Source organism: Triturus cristatus, chromosome 3_2 (assembly GCF_964204655.1).
Source record: "Triturus cristatus chromosome 3_2, aTriCri1.1, whole genome shotgun sequence".
Taxonomy (NCBI): Eukaryota; Metazoa; Chordata; class Amphibia; order Caudata; family Salamandridae; genus Triturus; species Triturus cristatus.
Window position 1 is genome coordinate 303,309,392 of NC_140584.1, and position 22,719 is coordinate 303,332,110.

At 44.9% G+C, this 22,719-nt stretch overlaps 1 protein-coding gene across 1 annotated transcript; it reads left to right on the forward strand.

The window, feature by feature from the left end:
- Positions 1-7,740: 7,740 nt before the first annotated feature.
- On the forward strand, positions 7,741-21,917 carry TENT5B (terminal nucleotidyltransferase 5B). The gene is made up of 2 exons (XM_085647704.1): positions 7,741-8,549; positions 17,204-21,917. The coding sequence occupies exons 1-2, from the start codon at positions 8,367-8,369 to the stop codon at positions 18,224-18,226; spliced, it is 1,206 nt and encodes a 401-aa protein (XP_085503830.1). The 5' UTR covers positions 7,741-8,366; the 3' UTR covers positions 18,227-21,917.
- The last annotated feature ends 802 nt before the right edge of the window (positions 21,918-22,719 follow it).

Here is a 22,719-nt window from a genome sequence, read left to right on the forward strand (position 1 = left end):
TAAACGTTTTTGCGGAGTAAAAACCCCCGGGGTAATGGCATGCGGAATAAAGCATGCTGGGTAAAAGATGTTTCCCCTTGCAAACTGCTTTTTGGTGAATCTAAGTTGAACACAAACCTATGTAAAACAGGTCCCAAGTGTTATTTTGTAACAAGGCCATATTTTGTTTTTTATTTTTATCAACCTGAGGCGGATAAAAGGCAAAACAGTTTCCCAGTCCGTCGACACAACACTCAAGACCACCATGTAAATTAATGCCGGAGAGAGGCCCAGGGACTCAGCTCATTCGGTGCTTTTCTTCCTTCTCTGCTATTGCCAATTTCCGGGAGGACAGAAGTTGGAAGGAAAAGGGAAACACAGGTGAACTAGAAACAAGGCCTATTGTCAAGAAGTGAGCTGCGAGGTTTTCGGGGTCCTTAAGTAACTCACTGCGCTGTACTTTCCTTGCATCTCAGGCGCGCACTAAGACGTGGCCGTTTCCATCGACGTAAAATACACACGTTAAGGTCCTTCCGGGACAGAGCGATCAAAATCATGGCGGGAGGAGCCAGCACTGCTCTGGCGAATGTGTGCTGAGTGGAAGCTATAAAGAACAAAGGGCTGGTGGCGGCACTTCTTGATTCTCTACCCAGCCCGCATAATGCACTTAAGGAGATCAGCCTCTTCAGTCCTTCCCTGCTCACAGGAAGAAGCTTTGACTGGGTTTCGGGAATGAGAAAATCCTTCTGGATATCTTTTACGCTGGAAGTTAGAGGCCCAGGTAAACACTGCTTTCATGGACCTCACGTCACTGAATGCGTGGCCTCACGCAGCCTTTGACTTCCAGTGTCATCACAGTGTTGACGACCCCTTTTCCCCAGCTTCTTAGTCCCTCACAGTTTCATGCAGTGGCGAGAAGGAGAGTTAAGGAAGGCACAGATGCTGCTAAAACGAGGCTCCCCTTCTGTGCAGTGCTCTGCATTTCACTCAGTTTAGCACACTTGTCCAGACGGTTCTGGTGCAGTGTTACACTGATTTCACCTCTAATTTGCTACTTGGTGTCCAGGGAGAGGCACGAATCGGAAAGATAGAATGTGAAACTAAGGCCTTGTTTACTTTCTGTTCCTGCTGCTGCCTTAAAAACACCTGAGACCAGAGGTAGCAAGGGCAGTGCCAGTAAGGGCCGCCCAGAATAAGCAGCTCCTACTCCTTGGTCCACCCGATTTGACGCACAGGTACCAGCCACAGATTCAGTTTCAGTTGCAGCATCCATCTTGTCCCAGCCAAAGGCCCCCTGTCCTCTAGGCGTACTCCGGGTCAAGATACCTCATGCCTGCTAATTCTACGAGTATGGGCTCCAAGTACATTAAACTCAACCGGCTTCATTTTGCTCTGGCTTGATGCTCTTGCTGAAACTGTGCAAATTCACCTCTAGTATTGTTCTGGGGGTAAAAGATTCCATGCCCACTACCGCAGTTTCACCCTTCACAACTTACTCAAGGCTCAGGCAACAACCACAGTCTAAGTCACATCTAGGATTTTGTGGGATTGGGGCAACACATTATCTGAAAAAGATACATTTATAGACAGCACCACTGGCTTTTTTCAAAGTGGACATTGACCAAACAAGGCAATTTATAACAAAATCTCTAGAAACCAACGCGGCTTGTTTCTTGTGCTCCTTGGGATAGCAAACTGTGAAAATGTTGAACCGTGTAATGTTTACCACGTGAGGCTACTGTGTCTCATTTTAGGGCCTCTGAAGTGGAAAGCAAAGCCCAAAAATTGTTGACCACATTTGAATCAGAAAAAACATACAGCCTGTTAGTTGTAGCTTCAATGCTTCAATGCCCCTCCACACTAGAGGAACGGAAGCTATAAAACCCAGGTGGCCATTTTTCATTGTCGCAGGGGCCATTGCCGCTGCTGCACCGATTCAGGCTCCTGTTTCTGCACTGGGATACCTGTGACGTAAGCACTGCTCTATTAGATCTAAAGGTAATATATTCATGTAACCCCTTAAAACCTGCACCCCCCAATAAGTGGGTCTACATTTACAGACCCTAAATGACCTTCTATTAACTGACTGACTCGTCTTTCCTTTACTCTCTGTTTGACGTTTGATTTCATGTACTTTAGTTCTGAGGGCAACCGTCCGTTATTTCCAGGCTCCCTTATCTTCAATAATACATTGATGAATAAAATAACCTGCCGCTGCTACTGTTCTGCCCGCACAGCATCAATGCTTCTTTGTAGTTCGTTCTCTGTTAGCACTGGAGTGAGAGTATGTCCATTAGATTAACAAGCTAGGCTTAGTTTACAGAAACTGCCTACTACTGTGCGCCCTGAGAGTAGAAGGAAACAGGGTAAATAGATGTCTAGTCAAACAAAGTTTGAAAGTACAATTATCAAAAGGACTGGACCACCACACAGTCTGACGCATCCCTGGGTACAACGTATAGCTCTGAAAATGTACGCTGCGCATGCACAGGATATATATTATTATATATTTAAATCATCATCATTTTGCCTCGCCGTTAGAACTGTATCCCATATTAAGACTAAAAATATGATTAAAACAGTAAACAAAAGACAGCGAGGCTTTCAAAAACAATGGAGCCCGCAAAGACAAGGCCTCACTCAGGTTTGAAAGATCCACCTTCATTGCCAGTTGTTGAGGAATAGGACACTTTACCCCGCACACTTTTAATCCGTGTGCCATTACCCCGCAGTTTTTACACTGCAAAATCTTTTATAACACAGTGCTTTACACCGCAAACTATTTCAACGCATTCTCCATTACAACGCAATTCACTATTCTAACTCCACCATGGCGTTGTAATGGGGAATGCGTAATAGTTTGCGGTGTAAAGCCCTGCGTTATAAAAGATTTTGCAGTGTAAAAACTGCAGGGTCATGGCACTGCTGAGTAACGCATGTGGGGTAAAGGATGTTTCCCATTTTCGAGTTCTAGGTGTTGAGCTTGAACCATGCCCGGTGATATGGCATGGCACTCAGCTTCCAACCCTAAGCAGTTGCCAGAATGATCTAAAATTCATCAGATATAACCCATGAGTCGTTTGACGGGGTGGGAGCCAAGATTTCACTTTAGAATAGATCTTTGCTGCGACCCGACTGGCCTGCCAATCAGAGCAGAGCCTGCTCTGAATGTTTTAGGCATATCCCACCACTACCTGATCCACCAGTAAATATCTTAAATACCAAGGCCCACAGCTACGCAGTGCCTCTTTCGACATAAAAAACCCACCATTGAAATTCTTACTGGTGGCTCTAAACCCCATCAAAAGCTTTCAAAACAATCACTTTGCTGAAATACACCAAGAACCCTAGCTTTGCCATCACCACCTAACTAATAACCACTTGCTTGTTTTTTGAAGCACCAGCACAGTGCCTGGTGGGCGCACAAGGGCACTTTGAAACTAATAAAAAGGAGTGCACCAGTGCAAATTAGCATAGTTGCGTATTATGCGCAATGAGTGAAACTGGCGTGATCATGAAGTTAAAGCCCACATATGATACCCAGAGGAGCGCTCCGTTAAAAGCTTCAAAATTATTCAAAGAAACAGTGGAAAATATCAACAAGTAAGCCTCATTCACCTCTGTAGACAAACACTACAGATAGACCTCTGGCATCTCCTAAAAAATGCTAAATCCCGCAAGGGCAGCGTGACATTGTAGCAGGATTTCTGTTCACAGAGAATTCTCACCACACAGGGCATCATTTGTACTGCCCTGAAAGAAGTTACCTCAAGCCCCCTACTGAATAAAACTCGCCCCTTAAAGGGTCACTTGGAACCTCCTCGAAGTGGATAACTACTGGAAAGAGAAGCTGTGTTTGAATTGGAGTCACCTTTGATCCAAACTACCATCTTGGAAGCAGAAGCGATCTACCGGTCCCTGTAGCCTTCCTGTATAGTAGAACACCAACCCTGGGACCGAGAATGCACTGACACAAGTACAGTTATTTACTAAACACTATAGTTTAAAAGAAAACTCGGATTAATTAAAACAAGATAGAGTGGTTGTCGTTTCTGCCTAAATCAAACTCCCTCCTCACAGAAGTGATGAGGCATTCGCCAGGGCCTGAGCCTCCCTATTTCTTTCAGTTTAAAGAAGTGAAAAAGAAAATAGTTTAGATGTAACATGAAACGTCTTTGTGGTTGTTGGGCTCCACAGGTATGTAAGACGTACACTAAATCATACAGATGGCACATATACAGCAGTAGTGAACAAATCAGCGCCACAGACTGTATATTGCACTGACAATGTACATAGGTCCCTGCATGTAGAATGGCTGGTAAAGCGCTTAATTTACAAGAGTCAAGGTATATGCCCAACTCGCCTTCCAGATTTGGCATGCGGGCCACCTAAACACTAAACAGAAAATATTGTTGGAACACTATGAAATGGGCAGAGGCATTGTCCCAGCGTCCACAAGGAGTGTGCATGAACGCTAGGTTATATATGGGGAGCTGGGAGATGTAGTGTTTTTTTCCAGTTCCATAACGAACCCGGTACAATGTGCTGGCAATCTTTTAATAGTAAATTGTATGTATATAGCACGTATTACCCCTGACAAGGCATGGAAGTGCTACTCTGCAACTCAAGATTCAACATTAATAGTAGATAAGAAATATTTTTTTTTGTGCTGTGTATTAGGTTTGTGCTTTTGATTTCTTGTGTGTTAAGTAGAGTTTAGAGTAGGTGTTGAATGGTAGGAATAGATTTGAAAGGGGAAGTAGTAAGTTATTTTTGTAAGTAGTGGTCATGGGTGCCTTTTAGTTGGGTGGCATGGTGAAAAAAGGAGAGGAATGTTTGGGAGTTCATAGTAGTCAGAAAGGTTTGGGATGAATTAAAGAGAGGAGGGATGGGAGTAAGGTTCAAAGGAGGTTTTATAAATAAAAATAATGGAAAATAATTTATACTCACATACATACATACACATGACACTTGGTAAAGTTTTATTGGATGGAGAGAATCCCTCTGTATAAATACCAACATGTGCATAGAAGCAGCAATATTTACATGGTCTAATTTTCACAATGATCTTATGGTGTGTATGCAGATTTGTCATGGCTTTTAAAAGTAGTATGCATAAGTGAGAAACATACTTTGTCCTGTCTGAGAATATTGTTGTGGTACACTGTTGTTTTATGATTATAGTCGTCAGGTGGGGAAGAGCCAGCTCTTGACTAATCTTCTAAAGCTAAGATGGTTTTCTGTGGATCTTTTATTTGTGTGTTGCGAATGTCATAGTTTGACTACTTGAACAGAGAAAGATGTTGCACCCGTGTATTTTTTCTCACATGCAGAAAAGTTGAGGCGGGAAGCCATTCTTGAGAGTAGGTTCCTCTGTTGTATGTATTAGTTGATTTTCTCCCTGATGAAAAGTGGTCCTTTGCCATGTATTGCAATGTGTGTGATAAAAAGCAGCTTGAAGGTGGATTTTCTAGCAACTGGTAACCAGTGAACAGCCCTCAGAGCAGTGGAAATGTGTGCTAGTCTCATCTGTGCTTTCAGCTAGGCTGATCAACTTAGCTGGTGAAAGCTGAATCCCTACTATTTTCCTTCAGAAAGGGTGATTCTGCCAGACATGTCTCATCTGTGTGGCCTGGGAAGAAGTCACTTTCTGACCCTTCACACTCTATGCTGAGCTTATATAACCTATTTAGTTGTTGAACTTTTCAATATAAACAATTAGCAGAAAATGGCCTGGTGCCCCTTTACTTATTTTCAGTCTGTGAGATATTGTTCTTCGAATATTAACAACAATCAGAAATCTAATTATCAGCGTTCCATGGAGCTTTGTTCACAAAATAAGCCATTTTAAAACAAAGTAGCAAGTTCAGATTAAATACTGTGAATATATTCAAGCAGACTTGATGATCGCAGTGCAAAGAAAAAGTTACTTTAACCAAGTGTGCTTTTTATGTTAATTATGTGCATTTACTTTCAGATGATTAATGTGCAAGCTAACAGGGGAATACCTAATAAAGGAGAACCTTAATAATCATAACAACATCTTGGGCACAACACAAATGCCTTACTTAAAGGGACATCAGCACTTCTTTTGTGGAGTATTATGCTTGCTAGGGGATATCTAGAGCTTAATGCCTTGAAGTCAATGCCATCAAGAAAACAAAGACACCCAGCTTGTCACTTCATAAATGCTTCAGCTAAACTATGATTTGGAGGTAGGATTTTGAATTTTCTATGGTCTGTGTGTAAATAAAATGCATGCTTTCTAAAAAGGTCAACTGAATCTGCCTATGTGACTAATACACCTGAAAATCTTCAATTATTGTGAGCTTCACAACTTTAACTACCCCAATTCCCCACCTATAACCTCGCAAAGGACATCACAGGTAATTTGTATATCTTCCGAAGGTTTCTCTATGCCTACTCACCCTACCTTTCCCTCTCCCTAGTCTTTATAAAAGTGTAATCAGTTATCACACACAGTTTTGTATTACATTTCCTATCTCCATGTAAAGTACCCCACTGCCCACATAATACTAGTATAATACTTACTAATAAGTTATTATTACTATGCAACCTTAATTTATCTAAAGACTGAGAGGAAGCAGGAAGGTGCTATACTTTTGCCTTGCGATTTGACTGCAGCTCCCTGAGCCAGGTCACAACTCACTGAGCTATATTACAAAAAGGAGAACTTGCACTGTGCAGGTATTGCAATGATATCTGCTGCAAAGCAGTAATCCTCATGGTGTCTATATAAAACTCAAATCTCGGACCTGGATGTTAAATGTTGTGCTTTATAGCAGGCACACTAACAATCTATGCTGTTTTATTAGGAGTCAAATTTATGACCATACTGCACACAGTTTTCTTCAGCAACCGCATGAGCCATCAGAGTTTTCTTACTGTTATTGTAACCTGGAAATGGCTGAATACAAAAAGACTCTGGAGCAGGTGCTTAAACCCATAAGATAGTCTAAAATTCAGTCTGCCTGTGACCAAATAAGTAAGCTAGAACAGATTTGCTGTCAAGGGCGTTCTTGTTGCGAAGATTTTTGGAGCAAAGTTAAAAAATAAAAGTGTAAATTTACTGTTAGATTCTATTTTTCATTACTCCGTCCCTTGTGACATCACACGCTTTCAAATGCTGCCTCTTTACTTCAAATTCATGATCTCCAAGAGCATTTTTTTTCATTTCCAGTACTGCTGGTCCTTTTTGTCACCATAAAAACAGATTTTCAATCATGTATTTTATGCCCCTAGCACACCCATGTGAACGGCAATATCAACATTCCGCTCGCCTCATTAACTTTCTCACAGATATTTCGGGTATACTGCAAAATGGGGGTATTTTATTTTTCTGACTACTCCCATGTCTTGACTGTTCGCAAGAGGGAAAGTGTGGTCCAGCGGCCATGCGGGGTGCTGCATCTCACAAACTACAGCCTTGAAATGAATTCAGGCTTTGACAGCTCTGCAGCTTGCCAAGATGTACCGGTCCTTTAAACAGATTGGCATACCTATTGGCCAATAGCAAATGGGATTCCGCCGACCGGCATCCCGCCTCCATTTCGGGGAGCGCCTGGGCTACCGTCCAATTAGATGCCAACTTCACCTCATGGTGACGCACGTGAAAAATAGGCGGAGAGAGGCGACACAGCCAATGCAGACAGTCCAATGGGAGTGCAACCTTGCTGGAAGAAGGCGGGAGGAAGTAGCCGAGTGACAAGTGATATAGCCAGTGAGCGCCCGAAAAGTGCCCTACATAAAGCGCGTCAGGGTGAGGCGGTGCTCAGTGCTGCTGTGGACGGGGCGAGGGCGGGACTGACTGGTAAGGGTAACCGGGCACAGCGGGAACCGTAGCACGCGACACCTGCGTAGGCCGAGCTGAAAGAAGATTCGAGAAACCGGCCTGTCATAAAAGGTTAGAAACGGACTATCCAGAACTTTAAGCACGCTCAACTTGCGCCCCTCCTATCAGCGTTTTATTACAACCATCTGCCTTGCTTCCAGCGCCAGTTTAAACCGCCCCTGAAGCTCAGTCTGCGTGAGAGCCGCACCCGAAGAGAACCGCGTGTGAGGAGTCCCTGCCGGCGAGCTGACTGTCTGAGGGGGGCGTGTGTGCACAGCTGTGGAGGACAAGCCGCGCCAACAGTTTTGTCGCGCGAGGGCCGCAGGACTTACTACATTGCCACCAGCCGAGGGGATCGCGTCGCTAGTCTCGCTGCTTCACGTCACAGCTCTCGTGACGTCAAGGTTACTCGATCTGAAATAAGGACACTGTACAGGCGTAAAACACTAAGTTTGCTTGTCTCGCGCACGGACAACTGAGGTGACAAGCCGGTACGTCAGGAGCAGCAACGTCAAACCCCAGGAGCCGCCGAGTGATGTCGTCCCCGCCGTGTCGCCGCACACCAGGCAGCCAGCCGTCGGCGTGCGTCTCGCGCCGCTTCAGCGTGCTGAGCTGGGAGCAAGTGCAGCGCCTGGACGCCATCCTGGGGGAGAGCGTACCCATTCACGGACGAGGCAACTTCCCCACCTTGTCTGTGCGACCCCGCACCGTCGTGCAGGTAAGCGAGGAAGGGCACGTGGTGGCTGGAGGGTGTGGGGAAGGGTCAGTGGGAGGCGGAGCCATGAGTGGAGGGCAAGGCCATGTGCGTTGATGCTCCTTCAAGTGAATTGTACTTCTATGTCTTCTAAAAGTTTCTTAGTCAGTATTTTCTCTTACTCGAACCCCCTTCCCCCCCCACCCCCCACCACGAGGATTCTCTACTGACGTGTTCTGGCACCAGTATTACCCGTGGTGGTGATCCCTTGGTTCCCCCTCAAAGGTTTAATTTATATTTTTAAAAAAGCGATATCAAAAAGATCAGGTATACAATGAGGTAAGATGGTGTAAATGTGTCTGCATTTCAGATGGTACTTTGCAACTGTCAGACTTTTAATCTAAACTGTGAAGTAGAAAATACTCGTATTTGCTGTGGGTATGCCCGTCTTCTGGAGGCCACTGTTCGGACTCGGTTTGTGCTTTTCAAGCCTTCTATCGGCTAGGTCACCATTTTGTCCCGTCATATTACACATGGCAGTTAGTTGGCGCGTGTCAGGTGGGTATGCGTTTGGCTGTACCTCCATGGTAGCAAGTTCCAGGCTTTCGGTAACATAATGCCCACCCCAGAATCTTCCATGCTCGTGGCAGGCCTTCCTCCGTGTAACCTCATGCTCGGGATGCGTGATCGAAATAGTGCTGACTGTATGAGCCAGCCTCCTGCCTTGGCTCCCTGCCACCGAATTCTTGAAACGCTGATTTCTGTGCGATGCCTTCCTGTGCTGGCCGACCTCTGACGATGGTGTCCACTGACTGCTGCCGGCTGGGGGCCGCCTACTTCTGGGAGGGCACATTACTCTATTTAGGATGCGTCACTTATTCCGTTACTCCGCGGCAGTAGCACATGCTCAAACCCCCAAGATGCACTTTGAGCCAAAGTTCACGATGACTAATCGAATTGCAATCTTGAGTTCTCTGCTCTTCTGTGGGTGTAGTGATGAGGCCCATGTGCCCTGGCCGCCTTTTGTGGCAACTGACCCCGGAGTTATTTTATAACCTCGTGGGCAACTGAGTGTCTCCTTAAGCTCTACGCAGCATCGCTACAAACTAGATATGAAGCACTATATACATCTTAAGACGATTTATAAGTGTAAAAAGAGGAATTGATGGACGGAATGCTGAACAATGTCAAACATTAACCACATTACCGAGATCTGAGAGTAATTTTTTTTCTTCCTCGCCATTCCAGTTTAGACCCAGCCATATGCAAATCAGTATTGTAGTCTTTACCCTATTCCCCATGAGAACAGTCCAGACCAAACTGCCATGCCTAGACTGAAACAGGCATCCTGGCACAGGCTTCGGGGTGACACCCCTCATCTGCCAGGCTAGCTTGAAACCAGTGGTGCAGTGAGCAAGGTACCCACTTAGTGTGACAAAAGCAAAAAAACAAATGGACACATATTTCACCATGTCAAGCATTTACCCCCAGAGGTAATAACCTCAAACCCGTTGCACGATGCTTGTTTCTAGTTTAGGGAGGTCCTGGCTTGTCAGTGCATACTAGACTGCTCCCATGAGGAACAGGGTTAAGACCAGGGCTTGAAGTTGGCCGGAACTTGCCGGTGCTCAGCACCAGCAGTTCTAAAAAGTAGGTGCTGAAACCAGTCTCCTACAGCTCTCCATTTTTGCCCTCATCCTCTTGGTGAAAATCTTAACTGCAGCAGTGACGACTTACACTGCCTGTGATGTAACTTCAGAGACTCGTTACTGTTCTTTTACAGTCTCATTTCAGAGCGAAATGTTTTCAGTATTGTATGCAACAAAGTCATAGTTGTTGCTTATGTATTTTATGCAGCTGGTAACCATTGACAAAGGCAATAGCCCTAGCTTGTTGTAGGTAATCTTCACTTTTTGTAGTTTTTATCGGGATTCAATCATTGACACAGCAAAATGCCAGTCAGGTGGCACACTATGCTAAGCAGTGTTTTTTAGCTTGGGTGTTTTAAGCCACGTCCGTGACTGCATTGGTCACGCCCATTGAGATTCCCGCACCCCCCTGAAGTTTATATCCCACATAAAGCCTGGTCAAGACTGATTTGCATATGGCTTGGTCCAAACCGGGGTGGCGTTTTGAGCAAAAAACGTTGGATTGAACCCAGATTTTTGACCCGGTGTGACTATGCATTCTGTCCATCTGTGCTTCATAAATGAACAAGCTCAGCCACGCTTTTAAATTGAGCACGTGTTGTATACAAATTTCCGCTAGGGCCTTGATTGTGGGTGCAGCTTGTCACTGCTGTGGTTTGATTTCCGAATAAAGTTTTTGTCCCAAGAAGGCCAGCCTAATCCCAACACGAAGTTGTCCCACAAGGTGACTGACGGCCCCGGATATGTTTATGGGGGGAAAGGAGGTAAACTATGGTTACGGCACGGAGCTGCATATTTCCTGTGGCGCAGGGTAACGAATTTTGTTGATTTTGGAGGTGGAGTTTAGGAGAGCTTTATTACTTTATTTGGTTGGGCAGTGAGCTTGTGTTGGGAAGCCCTACTGGCTCATTTGCCAGCACCTTAATACGGTTGCCTTGGGTGGTGGGTGTAGCCTGGTAGGAGTTTTGATGCATAGGTATGATTTCTAATAGCCACGATGTTTAATACGGAGGAAGCAGTATTAGCCAGGAATGCTTGGCACATGGTTAATTTTGTGAAACAAGTTAATGGGATGCATCTTTGTAGCTGTTGGGAACGAAACAGTCTAGGGCCAAACGGGCTGACCATGGCTGTTCGTGGGAGAGCCGGAGGTTACTTACGTCCAGCACCGGATGCTGCAGTCACGTTTTGGCAGTTCTGTCCAAGGGAAAGGCGAATAACTGTACTCATTTACCCGAGGTTGGAGCATTGAAGTGAGTTTCTCACTTACCACCATAGAGCCATAGCGATCTCTTGGATTTCAGTGGGTTTCTGATCGGCTTTAGTGCGAAGCAGTAAGTGCTTGACGGATGTCAAACAACGAAGCACCTCGGTGCAGCCTGAGATACACGTCCTGTCCGGTGCGGTGACTGGGCCCTGAAGGCGGTGTACTACCATGCCCTGCTTAACCTCCCAAGAAGTAAGGAGGCTCCATGCTGTGGGAGGCAGGCCACGTTCCGCTCCGGTGATTCACTTTCTGTTAGCCAAATCCTCCCAAATAAAGCACGCCCTGGACAGGGCGGGTCCAGCAAAACCATGCCACATTAATATGTTAATTGTTTTAACCCAAAACTGGGATTAATTGTGGCCATAGTCTTGCTGAGTCCTTAAACAGTGCTAATTAGATATAGAAAATGTGTCGTGGTACTTGACTTGCACAGGCATTTTTGCATATTTAGCCTCCCATAGCATATGTATTTATGGATTCAGGTAATCTAAAGTACGTCTCTAGCGGTAAAATGGCCTTATGGAGACACTAACGTGCTAGAAGTTAAGTTTTTTTAGGGGGTGCTGGCCGGGGCATTTAACCCGATCTAATTGTGTCATGCTACAAAGGACTGTCTACAAATGTCTGAGCAGGTGCCAGACCGTTTCTTTCTCTTCGTAAGACTGACTTGGAGCACACGAGTATTCAACGAATGAATGAATCACTTGGCCCGTTGAATGCTTTCTATTTGCCTACCTGGTGCAGCCCTGCCTGACCCTTAAATGTGTCCTTGGCTCGCAGGGCTGCAGCTGCACAAGTCTGCAGTTATGCAAGCGGGAAGTGGAGGGGGGGGACCACGGCCATGTTCAGGTTTGAACCGCGCTGTACTGCAATCCGTCACCTACAGCCTCGGTCCTTGCCCGGTTATAGCGCCTCCACAGGACTGCCGTAATTGCGTCCTTTAACCCAAAGGCTGAGTTGGGCGCTGCAGTACGCGTCTTTAGGGGCACACCCATGTGATTCACTACTTCCCCCACGTCCTTGGGCTCTCCAAAAGGCGTGGAATCCCAGGCTGTACTGTCAGACACGCCTAACTTGTCAACTACAAAATCTGACGTGACTCAAACAGATCCATTACATGACCATCGAAGGAGTGTCCTAAACAGACGGATAGAGCGATTAGCGTTTAACTATGATCAGGTTTTGGTTTATTCGGCTCTAGTAATAGCTGTTGGCTTTACAGTGCTATACAGATGCAACCGTAAAAGCATGCCTGGCACAATCTGCTCCAAATGATGGGTGGTTCATACTACTTGCAGTAAAGGCTCGCCGTCTTCTGTGGTTGGGCTTGTGTGCAACCAGAAATCGCGGTGCTCACAAGTCCCCCAATTGGGAAATAATTCGCTAGTTCTTTACCAGCGATGGGGCCCGAAAACCCCTCAAAGTATCAGTGCAATATTGTCCATTGTCATGGGCAGGGCGATGTCTATAGTGTGGGACTGATTTTCCCTATCTGTAGTTTGCTAAAATGAGGACATGCTGGCATCTTTTCTGACACAGAATTGGAGACTTCAGTATTACTAAAACTCTGTTAACTGTATGCATCACAACGTAACAGGAAGTGCGTGGAGGGTCACAGAATATTGTGTGAACTTGTTCCGAGTTAACAGGGAACTAGTGTAGCACATTCAGTGCTGGTGTGATTGTATTGTATCAAATTACCGCATAATCTGCCATCCTCCATCTCATTCTGCCTGAATTCCCCAAGAAGACCTGATTAAGTTAGGTGTCATCACAATTTTTCATGTCAATGCACTATGGGTCATGCTGTGTGTGGATTATTCAGGAGAGTTGTAGATTGTCCTACAGTGATTGATCGTTCAACTTGGGCTGGTGTCAGTCTTTGATGGTTGCACAGCCCTGCGCCAAATCCTCACTATTTGCACCATCCAGGCAATGGAAACTTTCAAGTGGCAAACCTCGTCCAAACGCATAGGCCAGGGTTCTAGTCAGGTTTCCGCAGATAATTCACCCCAATTTGAGGGTGTGCCTTACATTGGCGCATATACATCAGAGGGCTCAGGACAAGGGCGGCTATGGAATGGTCATGGTGTGTGATTAGGATTGCATGTGCGCTACTCTAGTTTGACATTTCAAAGGAATGATTGTGGTTCATTGAAGACCCTCTCCCCTCCAGCTTGTTCTTTAAGTATGCGCTGGAGGTCATGGTCTACACTGTTGTAATCTGCTGTAAGGCAGAATTGATCAGGCATCACAGAAGTTTCTCTTGGTTATGGCAGTCTGGTGGCTGAATCCACATTGGAGCACTCGTTTATTTCAGTACTATGCACCCTCCCATTATACCAACTAGATATGTAGTCATTCACATTATTCTAAAAGAATGGTGAGCAGCATAATTCTTAGCTTCAGTCCATAAACTTTAATATCCTTTTCTCTAAAGTCTGTAACCAACATGTTTCTCGATATACTGACCGTTTCCAGGACCACAAATGGTCCTAAATCAATAACTAAAGCTACATAGTCGTGCAACATCAGACCTTGCAACAAAGGTTTCTCATGAAAAGGATTTTTTTAGACTAATTAAACTATGCAAAGGGATTTGGAGGTATATAATACTTGTCAATTTTATATATTTTTTTTGTTTTATTTTAGCAATTGATTTACTGCCATTAGTGGCCCTGAAGGAGCAATTAAATTGCAAAGCATGTGTTTGCTAAACACTGTAAATAAGGATACATTTTACGGATTGATTCTGAGAACGATAACGGATCCACATTGTAACGCAGGTTATAGGTGCCCTGTTCACTTTCCATCACCCAACATGTTGGGGCTGGCTGTCTGCCTGTAATTGGACAGTATGTTTGGATCAGCTGAAGGCACATTGTAGGGGCGTTGGACAGTATTCCATGGTAAATGGGGTATTTCTTTAAATGTAACTCTGAGCCTGTAGAAAGTGGGCCGCATGTAGATTGAAAGTACTGTGGCGAACTCTGCCCCCTGACACTAAGAGGCCATATCTGATCGTTCGGCCCTCTGGCATCTATGGACGCAATCTTGACAACTTGTCAGGATATGAAGTCCTAGGTACCATTTTGTCTAGCAGTTTTTTTCAGGGCAGAAATGGAGGGTATAGAAAGGCTGTACCTGAACAACTCATCTACACTTCTCACCAAGCAAGCATTCGCCCATAGTGCTAAAGATTACTCCCTGTGGATCAAAGTAGGAACAGACTACATCTTCACTCTTGAGCAATTACCTCTTCCTGGTCTTTGGGATCCAAATGTGAAACTTCACAGAATCAGCCATGGGAAGAGCAAAATGTACTGGCCGTCTATCCTGTGACTGTTGCTCAAAGGTAATGGGTTTCACTCCGTTTTTTTTTTTTTGGCAGAGTTTTATATAGCGCGAAATTGACTCTGAATCCAATCGGTATCAGAGCGCTTTACATAGCACCAGTTACGTTACATGAGGACACCACTTTTTTTTTGGGTTTTTTTGTTGGGTACGGGGAGATTAAGTGATTTGCCCAGAATCACAGGATGTTCAGCGTCATTACCAAGACTCGAACCGAGGTCGAGCGCCCTAGCCCTTATGCCAACTCCTCTCCCTCTTGGTCTACTGTGCATAAACAAACTTCTGGAGAAGCTTTCCTATATGCGTCCCCACCAACTTATGCCTCAACGATTTTCTTTTCAGAAACTTAACGGCTAAACATTAATTTATTCTTTGACTTCTGTGCTGAGGTGAGACCTCGAAGGTTGAAACTTGCCATTTGGTGTGGCAATGTTGGTAAGCCATCAAACACTATGCTTTGGATGTGCTGTGAACTAGGTTGTTCAAGCCCAGGCAGGTGGCTGTGCATTGCAGCCCCAAGCATGTTACATGCTTGCACTTAATGGAAGAGGCTCGAACCACGAGTCTTGCAAGGACTTGTAGGCCTTTCAGCTGCAGATGAATCACAGGCAAGATGCTACCTGTAGACTGGGATTAATTGCCCCGTGGTTAGCAACGTGGTTAGCAACATGCTTACCACCTCAAGGACTGCTGTGCTCTCAGTATGGATTACCGTTGCATGCGAACTGCCTTGTACCATAGTAGTGGCTTGAGTACAGCATGCTGTCTGCTTGACCTGGTCACCTGGAATTTTTGAAAGTGCTATTTGGCTGTTGTCTTCACTCTAACCTGAGTCAGTTAACTGACTGAAATAAAATAAGTGCATTAAATCGATTCTTGCTGTGCTTCAACTTCTGCTACTGCACAGTGACATAACTTGCACTACAAGTGTCTTTCAACCTTACACCCTACTTCCTTGCAGGGCAAATGTTCTTTGGTTACACTCCAAAAGGGTGCTAGAAACTGATGCAGATTGACCCTCTTTAAACTCTCCAGGATGAAATTTCTTTAAACTATACTGTACTACAGTAGCTATTGATTCTACTGGTCTACAGCAGATTGTGACTGCTTGCAGATAGATCGCCTTATACTGTAGTAACTAACCTGCTTGCCTAGGGAACTTTTTTGCTTGTGAGTTGGCTTTTTTTTTTTTTGCCTTGGGTGAAGGTTGGGTAGTTTCCTGGTTTTACCTCACCCATGCTACTAGAACCCAGATGGCAAACACAATAAGATGATGGATGGAGTGCTGAAACTTCTCAACCACTCGCCCCTAGTCAAGAGATCTGGGTTTAATCCATTGTTCTTTTGCTCAGTATGCCACCCCATTATGGACCCACCATTTGCAAATCAGTCTTTCCCTTGCCCTCCTATAGGAGCAGGACAGCCTGAAATGCCTGGCAAGGTCCTCCCTGGACCAGACACAAGCATCCCATGACCTGTTTTGCAGTATTGCCCCATATCAGCCAGGATAGCATGAATCTAGTGGCACAACCAGCAGGGGACCCATTTCTGGGCAGTCCCTTTTCCACTTATGGCGAACATACTAAACGCAACCAGATGATGGTCGAGGTGCTGAACCAAATAAGCCGTCCACCTAAATGAACAGAACCTGCAAAGTGTAATCTTCTCACTTGCAAATTTGACAATTCAAAGTGGAAACTCATTTTCCCATTGAAGTTAAATCTACACAGCTATACTTTACAACAGCATTGCAATGGAGAGGAACACTCTTTCAAATTCTCCCCTGCAAAGCCAAATGTTAGTGATAAACGAGGATATGAAACACCTTTGCAATACCTTTTCTCCTGGCTGTTAACAAAACTAGTTCTGAATGTTCTCTTCATGAATGTGGGGTGAAGTTTTTGCACCTTTATGGGTGACTCTTGAATACTGACTTGCCTTGTTCGTGGAAGCACACAGGAGTGTCATTGTCTTGTGAGCTGTCAGATCCAACAGTTCTATTAGCCTGTGAGACTCCTTGCTCTTAGCCACACAAACTGACTGACAACGCTGGGAGCCGTGGGCAGTAAGTAACCTGGCTGTCTAAAAAGGAGGGTTTAGTTTAGTTCTACTTGTCCACTCTCTGCAAGTTCTGTTCTTTACGTGCATGCTATGTTGTATACCAGCGTTTGATGTACTAACAGCTGCTTGTAATCCAGACAGCAGCACGTGTCTGTGCTGCACATGCTCAGTAGCAGACTGTCCTGTTAGTGACTCTACGGGTGAGCCAGACAACTAACTTTTTCTGTTGGGATTTTTGTGTTCTGTTTTGAAATCTTGAGAATTGAATAGTCATTTTGCACTTTGTTTAGGGTGGTTTCCATTTACAAAATGCTAGACTGTCTAACTCTGTGTCCTTTCATCCTCAGATGGTGCGCAGCCGGCTGGAGCAGAAGGGCATCAATGTGAAAAACGTGAGACTGAATGGCTCTGCAGCTAGCCATGTTCTGCATCAAGATGGTGGCCTGGGCTACAAGGATCTTGATCTGATATTTGGTGTGGACCTGAAGAGCGCAGAGACTTATGAGGTGGTGAAAGATGTGGTTCTTGGATGCCTGTTGGACTTTTTACCTGAGGGGGTCAATAAGGAGAAAATGTCCCCTATGACTTTGAAGGAAGCCTATGTGCAGAAGCTGGTGAAAGTGCGCACAGAGAATGACCGCTGGAGTCTGATCTCTCTGTCCAATAACAGTGGGAAGAACGTGGAACTGAAGTTTGTGGACACCCTCCGGCGTCAGTTTGAGTTCAGTGTGGATTCTTTCCACATTATTTTGGACTCCTTGTTACTTTTTACAGAATGCTCTGAGAACCCCATGAGTGAGAACTTCCACCCGACTGTTACTGGGGAAAGTGTTTATGGGGACTTTGAAGAGGCAATGGAGCATCTCCGGAATAAAATTATTGCAACCAGAAACCCAGAGGAGATTAGAGGAGGAGGACTCCTAAAGTACTGCAATCTTCTGGTGAGGGGGTTCAAGCCAAAGTCTGAGGCTGACATGAAGACTCTACAGAGGTACATGTGTTCCCGGTACTTCATTGATTTCCCAGACATTGGTGAGCAGCAGCGAAAGCTTGAGTCCTATCTGCAGAACCACTTTGTGGGCATGGAAAACAAACGCTATGACTGCCTGATGACGTTACATAAAGTTGTGAATGAGAGCACAGTGTGCCTGATGGGGCACGAGCGGCGGCAGACTCTGAATCTCATTGCCATGTTTGCTGCTCGAGTCCTATCCGAGCAGAGGATGTTTCCAGCAGTGCACAACGTTGCTTGCTACTACCAGCCTGCCCACTACATCCAAGATGTCAACTTCAGCAATTACTATTATGCCCCCCTGCAGCCCATGGTTCCGTGCAACCATTCCTACCAGACTTGGCTGCCTTGTAACTGATCCCCTCTTGGACGCTTTGCGTGACAGTGACTTTGTGCGCTTTTCAAAAGCAAAAGGAAGATACTTTTTTTGGTGTGCATGACTGCTAAATTTGTACAGGATGAGTGCATTAGGGCAGTGGGAACTTGCAGAAAATCTGTTCATTAATATTTGTCACTTGATCATAAAATTATGATTTAAATCGAGTTTTAAGTATCAGCAGTAGTCTGGCTAGAAAGGTGGTTGGATATTGCCTATGGGTTTTTTGGGGGGTTTGACTGTTAGGGCCAAGTGGAGATAACCTCTTACTGTACTTTGTACAGATTGGTGGTGCATAGCCCGAGGAAGTGTTTGGTTTCTCGCAGTGTTTGAATCTCCAAAATTTAAATGGAAGGCAGTGGTCTATGGTGCAATGCACATTTGGGGGGAATAAGGAAGGCTAGATGTCACAATTGCAAGACATGACTGTCACTTAAGCTTTCTTTACTTCCTTTCCCGCCACTTTCTCACTGTCTCCACCAGCTCTCACTTTTGGTTCTGAAGGGAATCCTGAGCAGTGTAGTGCTAGTCTGTTGTGAATTTACTTTATGAACTCAGTTGTTAACCTTGCCAAAAGAGGCACCCCACTCAGGAAATGTATGCAGTTGTGATTGTAGCACAGCAGAGCTGCGTCATGTCTCGCTACACCATCCCCATTTTAAACCAGATAGATGGAATCTGGTAATAACACAGCTGCCATTTCCCTGGCCATACTTTTGGAACCGTCTTACCTTGCGGTGTGATCTGATGCATGACTGGTGTCCTTTCCACATGTCATGACAGTTGGGTTTATGTAATGGCCGGCTAGTGGAGTAGTATCTTTGACTTGGAGAGCTGCATAATAGGCATACTTTATATGCAAATTCTGTGCCTGATAGGGCTGTGGCATATCGAAGCCCTCGAGCTTGTGTGGCATGATCTGTGCCTTCTTCTAACGCTCCTCACTGCTCCTTGCAGTCTGCCCTTCTCATACTTGGAGAAACCGGACATACCCGTGTGAAACATTCTTATACCAATTAGTTCAAATTGGTTTTTATACTCCTCCTCACCCCCCACCCCTTACACACATACACACACACACACACACACACACACACACTTGTTACCATGAGACACCAACAGTCTCCTGGAATGCCTCTTGTTAGGCAATTTGACTCATTTTCAGTCACATGTATGAAAAGGCTTTAAAATAGCATTCGTCTGGTTTTCCATGTGAAGATGTCCTAAAGTGGATTTGTACCAGGCAGCTTACACTGGCATAGCACACATTGGGTTGGTTAGTCTAGAGAAATGCTGCCTTTTGATTTTAAAATTGTCAACAGGTGGCCTTTATGTCCATACAGACCATTTGAGCTGGGAAAATGCCTCTTGGAAGCTAGTCTGGATTTATCTGCATTCCTGACGTATGCCAGCTTGCTGTTTATTGTAAATGCATTCATACGGTTTGCTCGAGTATTTCATGTGATTAAGGACTTTTTCAAAGCCCGCTTCGCTCGTTTTTTTTTTTGGTGTGTGAGGAGATGGATGAGAGATGAGTTTCCTGAATCGCCCCTCAACATTTTTTTTTTTTTTTTTAACCCAAAACATTTACAAGGAAGGGCTGTGTTTTTCGTTCCGTACGAAATTGTGAGTTTTGCATTTGATTCAGGTTGGTGTTTGTTGAGGCAGGCCTGTCCCATGCCTGGATAAAGGTTAAGGCTGTTTGGGAAATGTTGTAGAATGCCTCTGGTTCTCAATATTTTTAAATCCTAAAATGTATCCTTGATAGGTATTAAAATCTGTCACGCCTAGAGCTTGACATACGGACTATAGATTCTTTGGAATCTGTCGCAAGCAAATACAATGTATTCAATTTTTATTTGCCCACAAGAGGGGAATGTTTTAGCCGGTCCCATATCTGTTGGTGATGGGGCCCTATTAGAATATTTTTTGGATATTTTCATTCAGGCTTGTTTGTTGGAGTGATGCTGACTTTGGGGGAAACCTGTGAACTTTAAGTTGTCCAGTTTCAGGCCTAATTGAGTAGTGACTAGTTTAGGCACCCTAAGGAACAGGCCACTTCAGTTGCCATGTGGTTACTAGTGGCATCGTTCTTTTGGCAAGTAGCCTTCTTTTTGAGCGAAGTCTTTCAGCATCTTTTTTTTATTTTTATGAACATCTCCAGAGATTGCAAGAGCAGTCGCTTCTAAAAATCGACATTCTTCTATTAGGCTTTCTTGATGTTGGCCTGAATTCAATCTCTGATGCCTAGAATTTAGTATCCATTGTGGTCTACCACAAATGATCGCCAGCTAGCAGAAATATCATGTTTATCAGGACTGTTAAGAAGTGTCATGGCTGATAACGGTGCTCTTTATAGAACTGCAGTTGTCTCAAACATTCTAGTTTTTTGTTTATGAACATTAAGTCAAAAGCAGTTACAGTACTTGCATTACTGAACTATTCACATTTGAAGGGGCGGTGTCTAGTGAGTATTTAATGTGCCTGTACGAAATGTTTCATTCTGACTGTCTTGTGCCAAAGACCATGACTGTATAAAGTGTTAATCTCAAATGTATCTATGGTGTTCAACAAACTTCCATATGCAGTTTGTGACAGCCTTGTGGGTTCTGCTCTGGGAAAACTGTGAATTATCTGCACAATTCTATATCTTTGCAAGCAACTTCAGTTGCTACGTAACTGGTTTACTTCCCATCAAGAAGTTTAAAATTGAATGTGCTAATTTTTGACCAAAAAAATAGTTCCTTTTCGCATATAATGCCCCCCTGAAATGCTGAGGAACAGTAATGAAACGCTTCAGTGCAGGTAATATAACTTTTCGGCATGTTATTTGCCCTTGCAGCATGCTTTAGATGTTGGGTGTGTAACTTTGGTGTTGCAGTCCAAGATGGAAGCCATGGTTGCGTAAAACGTTTGAAGCCCTTTCTTGGGACACCGCGCCAAGATTCCCTTTAGGGTTCCTGCTGAAAAGAGGCATGTTGGAGGGCTGAAGCAGCTGTACACGGAGCTACTCAAGAACGTATCACACTATTCTGAATACCATTGGGGTTTTATTCTCCGATGCGATCAGCAGTTTGCTTAGTGAGTTGGTCTGTGCTGTCGATGCCTGGTGTTAATGTTTAGCTGGCAATAAACTGCCTTGGCACGTTTACCAGCTCATTAAATGTACCAGGCTTTATTTTGGGTGCAAATAAATGTGCTTGCCTATGTGATTTCTTTCACTGTTTTTGAACAATTTGTTGAAGGCTGCACTTGACCACGCTAGGCTGCTGCCAAGGTTTGCCCAAATCGGGGATTTACTTCAAGCGTTGAGATCTACTGTGCTTAGAAGGCTTCAGTATGATCTGCCACTGGCTCCTCCCAGTGCCCTGTCAGTGTGCCTTAGAGCGGGGGGGTCTTCAGTTCCTACTAATGCAGTGAAGCAGTCACACTTGTGGAATTGTGAAATGTGAAAATACATCCGGCGAGCTTGTCCTGATCTGCACACTGTTTCACCTTGGGACTAGTCTGATACCAGCAGAGGAGAGAACACTGCCATGTGAGTTGAGCTTTCCAGATGCTGGTCAGGATCGTGGAAAAATGTACAATGCTATTGGGGTAGTCAAAGTGTTTACAGCTGAAATTGGACCCCTTGTTTTCTCTAATAATAAAATAAAAAGATCTATTTTCTCTACTTGTGCTTTTCTCGTATTTTCTTGTTGCTGCCTTCAGTTCATTAATGCTATTACTGTTTATTATCGCAATTTTATTAACCCATGCAATCATCCAACCCAGGACTAGTTTAATCGACTGTTTAAATTATAGATCAGGGTTCCTCATAGTGCGGGCCGCTGGCGGCTCGCGGACCTTGATCGATGACAGTACACTTCCTTGGAGGGAGTAAGCGGGGAAGATGGCCGCAGGAGCAAACATTGTGAATACGCTACATATTCACAACGTTTCCTCCTGCGGCCATCGTCTCTGCTTACTGCTTGCATCTGGTTGGCCTGCCTGCCTCTGACGTCACACGAAGCTCACACCCTTTAAAAGTCAGCTGTAACTAGCGCTAGTTACAGCTGACTTGGACCTTTCGGTGAGCTTCCTGTGTCCCTCTTCACAACGTCCATCCTGCCCGCAGCCCCGGAGAACCTTCACAGCAGCGCCTGCACAGGTATGTGGGATACGAACGTGCTTTTTAATATAGCGAAGCCATGCGACCAGGAAAATTTGGCATGTATATTTTCCTACATTTAGCCCATATGGCTCCTGCGCGCAGCCTCCCCAAGTCCCTATAACTGTGAGCGCATGCCCCGGTGACGGCCTCTAAGCCTCCGACTCTTCCCTCTCTTTCGGTCTCGCTCCTCAGTTAGGGAAAACCAAGACTTCAGGAAACCGGTATTACCTTCTCTTTCCTCCTTTCCTTTATTTGCTCCCCTGTGAAATGGATCCAAAAAAAAAACATTTTTGCTGGCCTCGGAGTGGAGAGGAATAAAACA

What these genes read in the sequence shown, in the direction of transcription:
- TENT5B (XM_085647704.1), top strand. Translation starts at nt 8,367, where the DNA reads ATGTCGTCCCCGCCGTGTCGCCGCACACCAGGCAGCCAGCCGTCGGCG. An exon ending in GACCCCGCACCGTCGTGCAG is followed by an intron (nt 8,550 to 17,203) that starts GTAAGCGAGGAA and finishes TTTCATCCTCAG; the next exon opens with ATGGTGCGCAGCCGGCTGGA.